Below are 14,788 nucleotides of genomic sequence, written 5' to 3' on the forward strand. Positions count from 1 at the left end.
ATCAAGTAGGTATTGGTAGTTCAATCCTGACTGGCTCCAAGGTCAACTCAGCCTTCCCAGGTTGGTACAAAAAGGACCCAGATTGTTGGGGGCAATAGGCTGGCTCTTTAAACTGCTTAGAGAGGGCTGTAAAAGCACTATGAAGCGGTTTATAAGTTCTACGTGCTATTGCTATTTCCTCCACTGAAGCCAAATACTTTATCAACATGGAGGTTCCTATTAGCTTTAGATTTAAATTTCCTAATTTTAATCCCTTTGGATTATCTTCTGTACTTTTATTATAGGGTATGCTGCCCAGACTCACTGTGTCAATGAGAGAGGCAGCCTAAAGAAGTAATAAGTAAATAAATATGCAGAACCTCTTCCTCTTCGTCTGGAATGAAAAGCCAGTGCAAATTCCATTCACCACTAGATGGCGAAAGATTCTAATGGCATTCCAGGAGCTGAATTCTTTTGTGGTTGAGAATAAATAAGTTTGTTTGTTTGTTTGTTTGTTTGTTTGTTTATTTATTTGATTTGTATGCCGCCCCTCTCCGTAGACTCGGGGCGGCTAACAACAGTGGTAAAAACAACATGCGACAATCCAATACTAAAACAGCTAAAAACCCTTATTACAAAAACCAAACATACATACAAACATACCATGCATAAATTGTAGCAGCCTAGGGGGAAAGAATATCTCAGTTCCCCCATGCCTGATGGCAGAGGTGGGTTTTAAGGAGCTTACGAAAGGCAAGGAGGGTGGGGGCAGTTCTAATCTCCGGGGGGAGCTGGTTCCAGAGGGCCGGGGCCGCCACAGAGAAGGCTTTTCCCCTGGGTCCCGCCCAACGACATTGTTTAGTTGACAGGACCCAGAGGAGACCCACTCTGTGGAACCTAACTGGTCGCTGGGATTCGTCCTATGGCTTCAGCTTTCCACCATTGTTTTCTATGGGCTCAGATTTAGAGGGAAAATAAAATAAAAATTCAGACAGTTCTCAATTTACAACAACTCACTCAGTTGAATTTGAAATTATAACGGCACTGAAAAAGTGACTTATGACCGCTTCTCACACTTGTGACTGGAGCATCCCTACTGTCACATGATCCAAAATTGGATGCTTGGCAACTGGCTCATATTTACGACTCAGGGCCACACGATTCCTTTCTGGGACCTTCTGAGTTAGGTTCAACTGCAGGCGCCTTGATGATCCCTGAACTTGGTGGTCTTCTGACCAAAGTAGGTCACGTCATCAGTGCTAAAGCCATGATGCAACAGAACAGCTGCAAGAAAACCACCCAGCTGAGAGACCCCAAAAGACCCCAAAGTGGAAGTCTGAGCCTCAGTGGCCCTGGGGTTAGAGACAGTACTGCAGGCTACTTCTGCTTGATCCCCAGCAGTTTGGCAGATCGAATCTCAGTAGGCTCAAGGTTGACTTGGCCTTCCATCCTTTTGAGGTGGGTCAAATGAGGCCCCAGATTGTTGGGGGCAAGAGGCTGACTCACTGTAAACCACTTAGGGCTGGAAAGCACTGTGAAATAGTATATAGACCTCTCCCGATTCCTAAGAGGTCAGTAAGGGGCGTGCATAAGTGCACCAGCGTGCCTCCCATCCCCTGTCCTAATGTTTCTTTTTTACTAGTATCATGTATATGAATATTATTATATCTTTGTATACCACCAATACATACTTGACAAAACAAATAAAATAAATAAATACATAAATACATAAATAAAATAAATACTATTGCTATCTATCTATTTATCTATCTCTCTGTCTCTCTCTCTCTTCGTCTATCTATCTATCTATCTATCTATCTATCTATCTATCTAATATCTATCTATCCATCCATCCATCCATCCATCCATCCATCCATCCATCCATCCATCCATCCATCTCAGTGGTGCAGTGGTTAGAGTGCAGTGATGTTGGGGGCAATATACTAACTCCATAAACCACTTTGAAAGGGCTGTAAAGCACTGTGAAGTAGTATAAGTCTAAATGCTATTGCTATTGCTAATGCTGAGCTACAAATACTCTCTTCTACAAGTTCAACTGTGGCACACGATACTGAACCCTAGGGCAGGGTTTTTGCAATTCCGATTCTTTCATGCACCTTTAACTGCCCACTGCATCATGGCCTTGCCCGCTTTACCCATTGAGGAGGAACTTTTACTATTAAGACAAAGCAGCTAAATATATTCCACCGCCCTGCTTGACTTCCCAACAGGGAAACAGGTACAGGGTTTTTTTAATGGAAACATTGGTGACTGTCACGTTTGCCCAGGGAATGTTCAGAGGTGTTTGACAGAAACCCGCTTCTTCGCTTGATGTCCCCGGGGCATTACTTGCAGAGCTAATCCAGAGCCCTCCGCGGCAGATAAGGCCGGCCTCCTTGCACCCACCGGCCGCTGAGAGTGGTTGTGCCGTCCACTCCTGAGATAAGTGGCTTTCGGCACCTTCTTGAGCCATTGGGTCTGCCAGGCCGGCTTGGGAAAAGGACTGACGCGCGAGGCTCTTGCACACTCGATCGCTTTAGCCTGCAAAGGCCAGGGGAGTGTGCAGAGACACAGGAAAGCATTGGCAGGACAGTGCTTACTTTATTTACTTAACAATAATAACAATAACAATAGAGTTGGAAGGGACCTTGGAGGTCTTCTTAAAAACTTCCAGTGTTGGAGCATTCACAACTTCTGGAGGCAAGCTGTTCCACTGTTCCGTCCATCGGGATTGGGCAGCATAGAAGTTGAATTAAATACATAAATTTAATGGTGAAAAAAGTCAGGTTCTACATTTAGGCAAGAAAACAAAACACACAGGTACAGTATATGTGGTACTTGGCTCAACAGTAGTAACTGTGAGGGGGATCTTGGAGTAGTAGTGGACAACCATTTAAACAGGAGCCAGCTGTGTGCAGCAGCTGCCAAAAAAGCCAACACAGCTGCATCAACAGAGGTATGGAATCAAGATCATGTGACAGGTTAATACCACCTTATAAGGCTTTGGTAAGGCCACACTTGGAGAGGGAGTCAAACTATTCTCCAAAGCAGAAATAGAACAAGAAGCAATGGAGAGAAGCAAGGAGAGAAGCAACTTAGAACTAAGGAGAAATTTCCTGACAGTCAGAACGGTTGACCGGTGGAACATCTTGCCTCCAGAAGTTGAGAATGTTCCAACACTGGAAGTTTTTAAGATGTTGGATAACCATCTGTCTGAAGTAGTGTAAGGTTTCCTGCCTAAGTAGGGGATTGGACTAGAAGACCTCCAAGGTCCCTTCCAACTCTGTTGCTGTTGTTATATGATTGATCATGATGATATATGTTTTTCCATTTATGTATGTTTTAAAGTGGATAATTTTTTAAAAGAATCTATAAAAAAGATTCTCCAGCAGCGAGTCTAATTTGGAATATGCTAATTCAGGCCAGACCCTCATCCAGCTTCCTTGGATCATTCTAGGTGCGTCAAAGCAACGTTGAGAGAAGCTCAAAGAAGCAGCAAAGGCTTCTGGGAAATTCTGGCACTTGAGAGTTCATAGAGTTTTCCCCTGGAATGTCCATGAAGGATAAGAATGTAAGTCTTGAAATAACATCACAGCAGAAGGCGGAGAGTAAGACGGACATTTCTGCAAAGATGTTGGCCAGCCATCTTGCTTTTGTCAATGTCATGAGAGAGAGAGAGAGACTCTTCTCTCCTTATCGGACACCCAGACGAATGCCAAACTTGCAACGAAAGAAGGGATCGACAAGTGGGAGAATTCCAGAAATGTCCTGCAAGAATTTCCTCCCCTTTTCAGAAGCAACAATCTCTTTGTTCCATTGACCCTGAGAATCTCTCAATCATCTCCGAAGAAAAATTAAGCACCATTCAATGACATATTCCTGCTGCACTCAGTCATCTCATTTGGGATTTCAGGTGCTTTCTAAATTTAAATTCCATGCAGATGATTGTCCCCAGATTATTCACCAATGTTCAGAGGAGTAGCTCCCATCTTCACCCCCTGACCACCACATATTTTCTCACTCCAAATGTAGACTTGTTATCTTCACCAAGCTAATGATTGTAGGGCAAAGAACTAGAAATGTTGACGGGACCCGATCTACTTGGCCTGGTTCATTTTGAGCAACATCCCTTTTCACTATGAAATTCTTTGCTTCCGAGGGAGGATATGAGCCATTTATGGAGAGGAAAGGAGCGAGGAGGGATGGTGTTGAGATACAACACATGGGAAGCCACTCTTTGACATATTTATTCCATTGCATCTCCACCACACTGTCCATGTCATTTTTTATCTCCTCAACAGTTACCTCATCCACTAAGCAGCTAAAATATTAATATGGTGGATTTTCCCAATTTTGTTGATTGTATTTTAAGCTACTTCATACCATTCCTGGTTCATGGCAAGGATGGGTGAATGTCGACAGAGAAAAGCCAGTGAAAGTAAATGGACTCCAGAGGATGGTAGAAGAAAGGAAGGCCTGGAGGATTATTGCCCCTGGGGCCGCGATGGTTCAGACACAACATCGCAACTAACAACAACAATAAAGTGCAATGATTAAATGTTCCCTTTTGTGATATGTATAATATTTGGACTATCTTAATAATATGTTTAAAAATACCAGTCTTGGATATTACTAGGCATATTTTAATAGAGAGAAAAAATTAACTAATTAGTGGATGGAAGGATGGATGGATGGATATATTTGCATATATATATATATGTCGCTTGGCGGGACCCAGGGGAAGAGCCTTCTCTGTGGCGGCCCCGGCCCTCTGGAACCAACTCTCCCCAGAGATTAGAATTGCCCCCACCCTCCTTGCCTTTCGTAAGCTACTTAAAACCCACCTCTGCCACCAGACATGGGGGAATTGAGATCCTCTTTCCCCCAGGCCTTTACAATTCTATGCATGGTATGTATATATGTATGTATGTTTGGTTTTTATATTAATGGGTTTTTAATCGTTTTTAGTATTAGATTACTATTGTACACTGTTTTATTGTTGCTGTTAGCCGCCCCGAGTCTCCGGAGAGGGGCGTCATACAAATCCAATCAATCAATCAATCAATCAATCAATATTTGATTTTGTAGATTTTCATGGGTACAGATATGAAGATCTTGGCATATTTGGGTTTCTTCCCGTGTAAGTTTCGGAGATTTCTGGCGATGTTTCGACGAGATCCCACTCGTCATCTTCAGGCTGGTGCTTCTGTCCTTCTTCGCCCTAGCACAAGGACAAAAGCACCAGCCTGAAGATGATTATATATGTGTGTGTGTGTGTGTGTGTGTGTTTTCTGTTGGAGAGGCAGAAGGCAGAAGCCCCAGGATCAAATCCCAGTAAGGGTATGGCTAGCTGATGAGGCCAGAACAAGGCCGAAATAGCACTATCCTAGTCTCCGTTAATTTAAAAAAAAAATTCCGCAAAAGCATGTGATACGCACACACACACACACACACATCTCACATGGTTTTGCTGAAATTCTTTTTGAGCATGAATATGAAGGTCTTGGCATATCCGGGTGTCTATATATATAATTTAAACTATCCTGCAACTGTTTCATCACAATAGACAAAATTGAAGCTGCTCTCTAAAGTAAGGGGCTCTCACATATCATCCCAAAATCGTCACAGGTTTTAAGTCTTTACCTCCCCCCACCCACCAAGTGTTTAAGGGGGTCCCACGGAAATCAGAAACTTGTAGGAAAAAGACACCACCTCTTACACATTCAGTTGACAATGCAACAAACAAAGAGTCAGAGTTTTAAAATAAATAAATAAATCAATAAGTCAGCTAGGCCAAAAGTGGTTGGGGGAGGGGGGTGCGTGGTGGTGGTGGTGGGGAGGACAAATGCAAAGAGGAAAAATGTTCCCCTCTTTTGGAGCATCTAAATGTGGAATGTTTACAAAATGCTCATTAAGAGAAAAGGGGGTTGTGAGATAGTGGCCGAAATCTGGTGCACAGCTTACACTAGGGGAGATAAGAGGGAGGAAAGGGACCATAGGAGAATGAGCAGGCCATGTCCAATTACCGAGACCTGCGGATGGGAGGGTGGCTGGTCACAAGTTCCAAACTCGTCCACCCTCGGTGACACAAGCCGTATATAACCCTCAGAAGTGGGGGGGGGGGATAGAAGAGCCACTCAGACCGCACCCGAGCAAACTTGGTAGAGCAGCCTGGCCCCACTTGGGATGGAAGTCATGGAGTCCGCAGCCTTCCAGATCTGGGCCACGCTGTGTCTTCTGGCCCACCTTGCAGAGGGGAGCCCCATAACCAGCCTAGATGTGCCTCTCGTGGAGGAAGAGGTCCCCTTCTTTGACGAACAGGACGCCCTGCTTCAGAACTTGCAAAACGAGCTCCTGAAGGCATTGAACCTCTCGGGCATCTCCCTGCAGGAGGAGGTCAAGGTGGACCCTCCAGAATACATGTTAGAGCTCTACAATAGGTTTGCCAGGGACAGGACCTTGCTGCCCTCAGCCAATATTGTCAGGAGCTTCAAAAACGAAGGTAAGTTCTTCCACTTTCCTCGGAGGAGCAACCAAGTACGTTGAGTAGCCAACTGAATACATAGAGTTGGAGGTTGATTGCTGAATGAGATTTATTTAGATTTAGAACAAGGGGGCACATTCTGAGGTGAGTTGGGGGAAAGATCAGAAGCAACGTGAGAAAATATTATTTTACTGAAAGAGTAGTAGATACTTGGAACAAACTTCCAGCAGACATGGTTGGTCAATCCACAGGAACTGAATTTAAACATGCCTGGGATAAAGACAGATCCATCCTAAGATAAAATACAGGAAATAGTATAAGGGCAGACTAGGTGGACCAGGAGGTCTTTTCCAATCTTCTATGTTTCTATTTGGAGTCTATCTGACTCTCAAATGGTTCTAGGCAACTCCCATTGTTAAAAGGGGTTGGGGTGGTGGAACAATCAGATAAGTATCATGCACAATTCCACACACTTCCACAATAAAGCATCCAAACTATTAATAACATTCCAAATGGTCTGTAAGAATATTCTCACTACTCCAAATATATCTAATTCATTCTCTTTAATTTCTTCTTTTTTGCCATATTTTATTGGGTTTTTTAATTTCTATTGGTTTTTAAAAATATTTACATCTTAATATTTTCAGGTGGGCTAGCATCCATATATTTACATTCCTATCAATATATTATCCATTTATACTCTGTATACACAATTGTTTTTGATATTGCAACAGTATTGAAATGCAAAACAACAGTAAGAGATGAAAAATAAAAGAATCTCTCTTTAACTTCTTATGTGCCACAAGTGGTAACACTAGACTAGCTAAGAGGAACGGAATACAAAGTATTTATTCACTCCTTTCCTTTTTCTTGGGGTTTTATAACAGTAGCAATCCTGTAAATCTTCCCTTAACTCAAACCTATCTGCCTACTGATTTGGGGGGCAGAAAGGAAAGCTTCTTCCTATATTTATATTGAAGAATTGACCAAAGGCTGCCATTCTTAAAAGAATTTGAAATAAATGGCCAAAACCTAACAGAATATAGAGAAAGCTGGCAAACAAACAATGGCACAGATTCTGCCACAATTTATAATTAAGTGATAATGTTATTCATAAACACATTTTTTAAAATCTCACTGGCTTTTAGTTGTTAGATTACAATTGTAACTAGAGGGAAGGAAGATTATTATTTTAATGGAGCAGAGAGGAAGTTGGAAAAAGAAGATACTATTAGCCAAGAGACGCAGCCGGCCTGGCCTAGTGTTGAGTTGTCTTACTCACTGCTTAATGGGGCAAATCTAATCTCCCAGCTAGTTGACTTTCGCACTGCAAGCTAATTGCTGTATCGTATTCCTCAGATTGGCTGTGCTACATTTAGCCAGAATGCGTGTGTGTTTTGTGTAAGTTTTGAACATTAGATGGAAGCCTTAAAGATGCTGTCATTGCACATTTTCAGGCATTATCCTACAAGATTCCTTTTTTTCAAGGGCATCAGAGTTCCTTTTTTCAAGGGCGTCAGTTTAATTGACAAGCAAGGATTTTCAGAATACACGTTGCAAGTTCTGTAATTTTTCAGTTTTGTTTTCGCTGCAGCTGCAAAAGGATTTTGGCAGGCGCACAAATTCAAAATTGGTTGTTTTAAGGCCTACCGAAAGACAAGGCTGCAGAGTGAGTTGAAGGTATAAAACAGAGGCCAAACTGATTGAACTATCAGCCAGATTTATTGATCTCAAATGTGTTAATCTGGAGAAACTAAATTATTTCTTTCCTTTGCAATTTTGTAATGCAAAGCAGTTCTTATAAACACCTGCTTGGTAGCACATGGCTATCTTGTGTTATATATATAGGTATATGTTTCTGGCTTGCAGAAAATGATTTTTGCAAATACTTTTAGCAGTTCAATCCAAGATTCACTTAAGTTAGAGGGCTTGAGCGTGTCAGTGCTAAGGTGCCTTACTGCAAAATGCTTCTCCTAACTACAGATTGTTGCTACTGATACTCATGTACAGAACAAAGTTTCCAATGAGAATATTTCATTCGCTCAGATCTAGGATGTGTTATCTGAGTGTTCCCTTTATTTTTTTGAGCAGTATATAATGCTACACTTGTTTGACAAATAAAATAAATCAATAAAATAAAAATAAAAAATTGCAGAGTCAAGATCGGAGGGCAGGGGGGCTGGAATTTATGGTCTCCTGGCTTCTAGGCCAGCACTGTCTCCGAATGTCGATTAAAAACTAGACTTAGTCAGGTCGAACTGTATTGTGCAATAGCGAGGGTGCTTTACCAGGTGCTCTCATACATCGCGTATCAATGTAAAATATAATGTGATTTTTAAAAAACCCTTTGCAGAACTGAGTTCGCGGCCCCTGCGCTTGAACGGGATGCGGATTTACCCCCTCCTTTTCAACGTCTCCATCCCTCACCACGAGAAGGTCACCATGGCTGAGCTGAGGCTCCACGCTCTGGCCGAGGACCGAGCGCTTTATGAAAACCTCGACAGGGAGGTCACTGTCTATGAAGTGCTGGAAGGCCAACGCGGAGGAGGCCAAGAGGGAGAGGAGAGGAAGCTGAGAGTGCTGGCATCCCGGTTGATTTACGGCTCCGACAACGAGTGGAAGACCTTCGAAGTGACGGACGCCATCAGGAGGTGGCATCACTCTGGCTCGGCCACTCACCGGCTAGAGGTGCAGGTGGAGTACCGAGCGGGAGAGAATCCCAACCCGGGGAGGCACAGAGGTGTCGACATCAACTTGGAACCCAAGCACAAGCCGCTGCTGATTGTCTTTTCGGATGACCACGGCCACGCCAAGAAAGAGGAGAGGCATGAGCTGAAGGAGATGATGGAGCACGAGCAGATGCAGGAAGAGTGGCCGGATTTAGACTTGCAGGATTTCTCCACCAGCCCCAATGACCTGCTCCACATCAGGTCCAACATCATCTACGACTCGACCTCCCGGATCAGGAGGAACGCCAAGGGAGGCATCTGCAAAAAGGTCTCCCTCTATGTGGATTTCAAGGAGATCGGCTGGGACTCCTGGATCATCGCGCCCGCTGGCTACGATGCCTACCAGTGCAAGGGGGCCTGCAGCTTCCCTCTGGAGGGGGTCCAGTCGACCCCCCACGCCAGGGTCCAGACGGCGGCTAACTTGAAAGATGCCCAGACAGCTTCTCCGGCCTGTTGCGTCCCAACCAAGCTAAACCCCATCTCTTTGCTCTTCTTGGACAACGGCATTGTCACCTTCAAGCAAAACTACGAGGGCATGTCCGTCTCAGAATGCGGCTGCAGATAGTAGCAGGAGACAGGGGGCTCTTTGCATGGCGTTTTGGCTTTTACGGGATTTCATGGTTCCATCTGAACAGTTTTGAGATGCAGTCAACTCATTGGACAAGGGGAAGAAAGGGACCTTGGAGATGGGCAACGGGTTAGGGGCGAGGGCTTTGAGCAACGGGGAGGAAATGGGTGGGAGGAGACATCTAAGAACTAAGGTGAAATTTCCTGACGGTCAGAACAATTAACCAGTGGAACTGCTTGCCTCCAGAAGTTGTGAATGCCCCAACACTGGAAGTTTTAAAGAAGATGTTGGATAATCATCTGTCTGAAGTGGTGTAAGGTCTCCTGCCTAAGCAGGGGGTTGGACTAGCAGACCTCCAAGGTCCCTTCCAACTCTGTTGTTATTATTATTATTATTGTTTGACCTTCTACACAGCAGCAAGCGGAGGCATCTCCTAAGCTTCGTAACAACCCAGATCTTCCTCTTCAGTTGTCCATGCCAGACATTTTACCGCTTAAGCAATCCTGTTCCTTCCAATTTCCGGCCGCTACAACTGAGCCAACATTTGTCAGAAAACATAGCAAAAGTCCCAAACAAGCTGCCATTTCTTATCACGCCCCTGGGGGGAGGGGGAAAATATGGCTGTTTTACTGAATTACCTCCAGGAATTCTCCAGCATTTTAAAAAAATTTCCCTCCCCATTGCCTGGCATGATCATGAGCCATGGTGGTGCAGTGGTTAGAGTGCAGCACTGCAGGCTACTTCAGCTGTAGTTCAGCAGTTCAAATCTCACCACTGGCTCAAGGTTGACTTGGTCTTCCATCCTTCTGTGGTGGGTCAAATGAGGCCCCAGATTGTTGGGGGCAAGACGCTGATTCTGTAAACTGCTTAGAGAGGGCTGGAAAAGCACTAGGAAGCGGTAGATAAGTCTAAATGCTATTGCTATTCCTTCCTTCCCTCCTTCCTTCCTTCTTTTCTTCCCTTTTTATTTCCTGGTACCACAGTGGTTAGAATGCAGGATTGCAGGTTAATTCTGCCCACGTCAGGAGTTTGATCCTGACTGGCTCAGGGTTAGCTTAGCTTTCCATCCTTCCAGAGGGGGTGAAATGAGGGCCCAGATTGTTGGGGGCAATATGCTTATTCTCTGTAAAGCACTTAGAGAGGGCTGTGATGCATTATGAAGCGGTATATAAGTCTAAATGCTATTGCTATGGTCATGTGGCCAATTCAATCCTACTGTCCCTTGGAGAGGAAACCACTCCTGGAATGAAGCTGTTGCCCTTCTTGGTGACCATCTCTTGCCCTCAAACCCCAGTCAGTAGCTTTTCTTTCCAACAGAGGGGCCGTCTAATGTTCTCCTTGGACTTTTCCTGGGAGAAGAAGTTCAATAAAAGTTTCCTAAGCTGTGACACGTGGAGTTCAGACCACTCTGTAAGCATGGTTTCATTAACCATGATTTATTGGATAAACCACAATTGGCTGGATTCGTGCAACACACCAAGCCAAAAGCAAATTATTAGGTGACTCTAAGTCATGTTTTCCTTATTTCATCGCTCACTTGGAAAAAAGATGGCCTAGTAGTTGACGTTGGTTAGAAAACTTCTGCTTTCCAAATTCTCTTTCTCATTTAAGTGGAGTCCTTCAGATAGCATCACCAAGACATCCCTCCAAGCAATTGCATCTAGCTGAATCTGGCTGAAATGTTCTTTTTAATCACTGTTAGCAGAGCAGGATATTCTTGTGCTGAAATTTGAAGGCTCTTTGGACAGAAAGGGCCTCCTCCTTACTGGGGCTGTCAATTCACGAGACAATTCTCCATGCGTACGGACGGGGGTCACATGTCAAGTTTCCACCACTCCTCTCCGACAAATCCTTGTGATAAGAAGGTGTTGGAGTTGAGAAACGATAGGCCTGGTGGTGCTTTATTTATACTAAGCTGGAAATTGGTCAGATTCTTTGGAAAGTGTAATTGACGTTGTGTCTCCAGCCCTTTGTGGGCTTACTGTACTACGCACTGCCACCGTTTTCTACTTTTAAGGAGAGGGAGAAAGAGGGGTGGAAGGAAGCTGGTTTTTGAGAGCACCATCCTGGGCCCTTCAGGAGAATTCTCACGCAAAGCACTTGGACTTCCTGAAACCCACCTCACCTTCGTCCCCGAAGCCATTATTTATTGACTTATTTATTGACTGTCGTCCTTGTAAATATAATGTAGAATACAAAATGTTTTATTTTTGTGCTTGTACATTTACCAGACACACTTGGGTAATCCTGTGTATTGAACTGTTTTGATGCTAATATCATCCCCCCCCCCCCCCCCCCAGTTTCAATGGACTTCCTTCTTCATTGGCTTTGTAAATATATTAATTTGTCCTTGTTATTCCATCTCTTGGTGTAATACAAAAATACAGTGGCATCCAGCATACAATGACTCTTTCAATCCTAAATTGAATATCGAGCGTGTATATATTTTTTCATGCGGCAAAAACTGGTGAATTTGCCCCCGTATTCCAGGTTTGCAGGAAACATCCCATTTTCAAACATAGCAGTAAATTCCGGCAAGACTTCTGACTGTATCTTGAGGCCACCATTGGCCACAATTAGTCTCCAACAGACTTTGAGGAGATCTACCACAATTCTCCCCATTAAGATTTAAGATTTAGATTTAATTGGATTTGTATGCTGTCCCTCTCCAAGGACTTGGGGCGGCTCACAGCATGTACAGAAAAACAGGAAGCAGTAATAACAATCCAATTAATAATACGTTAAAAACAATCTCTATAATTCCAATTTAAAAACTATCAATACTATTCATTCAACAATCAAACTAAAACAAAATTTGCATCATATTAATATGGGTGTGATAGTTTCACTTGGACAAATGCACTCATCTACAGGATTCTACTATCGTACATCTGCCTTGAAGACGTTGGTTCTTCCTTCTACCTGCTGCTTCTTTTCCTCGGAAGCTTTGGAGAATAAGTCAAGCCTTCTTTGTAACAAATACCAGAAGAAGAACACCTACCATGTCCCCTCCAATCCTTCTCTTTGACAGGCTAGGACAGTGATGGCAAACCTATGGCGCGCATGCCACAGGTGGCGTGCAGAGCCATATCTGCTGGCAGGCGAGCCCTTGCCCTAGCTTAGCTCCAATGCGCATGTGTGTGCCAGCCAGCTGATTTTTGCTCGGGGGGTGGGTCAGCTTCCGGAGGGCCACCAGGGGGGCAGGGAGGGCATTTTCACTCTCCGCAGGCTCCACGGAAGCCTCTGGAGCCTTGGGAGAGCAAAAAATGAGCCCACTGGGCACACCGGGAGTCAGGAAACAGGACATTTCCAGCCTCCAAAGGGCCTTCGGAGAGAGCAGGGGAAGCGATTTTGGCCCTCCCCAGACATTGAATTATGGGTATGGGCACTCAGCCGTGTGCTATAGCACGCATGCACCATGCTTTTGGCACCTGAGGGAAGAAAGGTTCGCCATCACTGGATTAGGCAAAGCAAGGTCCCTCAAACATTCACCGTACGGTTTACACATCTGAGGAAGACTCAGACCACAGAGACACACACACACACACACACACACACACACACACCTACACATTAGCACTGCATCCCAATTTCATTCAGAAGAACAGAGGAGAAAAGAAGAGATGGACAAAATCAGTCCTTCTGCAGATGGTTCCTCTTGTGCAGGTGGGGTTTTCCCATTGCCGCCGCTACCGGTGTGGTTGCGTGCGCATCTCCATGTCTCCGGTGCAGTGTGGGTGAGATTTGGCTTCTGCGCATGTACGGGAACCCAATCTTGTGTGAGGATCACGCTCCTGAGATTTTGCCAATTTTTGGCGGTTTTTGGCTTTGCCAAGCAAACAAATGCTAAAAATCAGCGAAACCTCACGTATGAGTGTCCTCATGTAAATAGATATTTTGCTCTTGGGTTAAAATGGTTTATGGTGGGGTATGAATGTTTGTGTGGTGGTGGGCACAATTCGCAAAACAGTCTTATATTGTAATTAAAACTAATAAAAAAATTAGTGTCCACTCCTCATGTGAGATTTGGCTTCTTGTGCATGCGCAGGAAGCCATATCTCGCGGAAGGACACTCGCCCACATGAGATTTCACCGATTTTTGGCGTTCTTTTGCTTCGCAGAAGCAAACAAATACCCAAAGTTGGCAAAATCTGTTTTATTATTGTTGTGAGCCGCCCCGAGTCTTCGGAGAGGGGCGGCATACAAATCTAATAAATTATTATTATTATTATTATTATTATTATTATTATTATTATTATTATTAAAATCTCACAGGCGAGTGTCCTCATGTGAGATTTGGCTTCCTGTGCATATGCAGAAGCCAACTCTCATGCGGGCAGGCACCCGCGCACACAGCTCCATTTTTCCTACCGGAATGCCGTCCCCCACCGTCCACCCAGGAGCCCAATCCTGCTCCTGTGGGGCCAGAGATTTCCCCTCCTAGGGGAAGGTTTTGTACGACGGCTCTTTATGAATGGGACTTTTCCCGATACGAATTATGGGAGGGCAAGAAGAGGCCTCCCGCAGCCGTCCCTCCCCAAGGCAGGAGGGCGCCACCCTAGGGCAGGCGGGCAGCGCCAAATCGTCCCTATCTTTCCATTCTCACTTCCAACCCAAGTGTCACTGGGAAGGGTGCTGATGAGGTTAAGCAGGGCGCGAGCCAAAGATGGTGTCGAAAAGTGTGTGTTGAGTTAAAGGAAAAAAAGGTTAAAAAGTTGGGTCATCTCTGGACGGCCCCGCGCGGTCCGAGAGAGGCTTAATGGGCCACCGAGCATTCCCAGGGTCCATCACTTCCAGGTTTGTGTTGTGCTTTGCTGTAGCAACTCCTTATCTGGGCAGAGATTAGAGCATTTGCAATCGCTGCTCCTCGCAGGGGTTTATGGTGGGAACCCGTTTCCTGGGCTGTCACCACCCGCTGGAAAGCAAGAGTTTGAAACCTGCAGGAGAAATGTAAATATTGCACCTGGGGTTTTGAGATGAAATGCTTGGCTTAATCCTTGGCTTAACCTTCACCCGCCCCTGTCGTGG

General features: G+C 44.7%; 1 protein-coding gene across 1 annotated transcript; it reads left to right on the forward strand.

The window, feature by feature from the left end:
* Positions 1-6,169: 6,169 nt before the first annotated feature.
* BMP10 (bone morphogenetic protein 10) lies at positions 6,170-12,164 on the forward strand. Its single transcript, XM_070765148.1, has 2 exons — positions 6,170-6,481; positions 8,817-12,164. Exons 1-2 carry the CDS (start codon positions 6,175-6,177, stop codon positions 9,755-9,757), a joined length of 1,248 nt encoding a protein of 415 aa, XP_070621249.1. The 5' UTR covers positions 6,170-6,174; the 3' UTR covers positions 9,758-12,164.
* The last annotated feature ends 2,624 nt before the right edge of the window (positions 12,165-14,788 follow it).

The sequence above is a fragment of the Erythrolamprus reginae genome, chromosome 12, assembly GCF_031021105.1.
Source record: "Erythrolamprus reginae isolate rEryReg1 chromosome 12, rEryReg1.hap1, whole genome shotgun sequence".
Taxonomy (NCBI): Eukaryota; Metazoa; Chordata; class Lepidosauria; order Squamata; family Dipsadidae; genus Erythrolamprus; species Erythrolamprus reginae.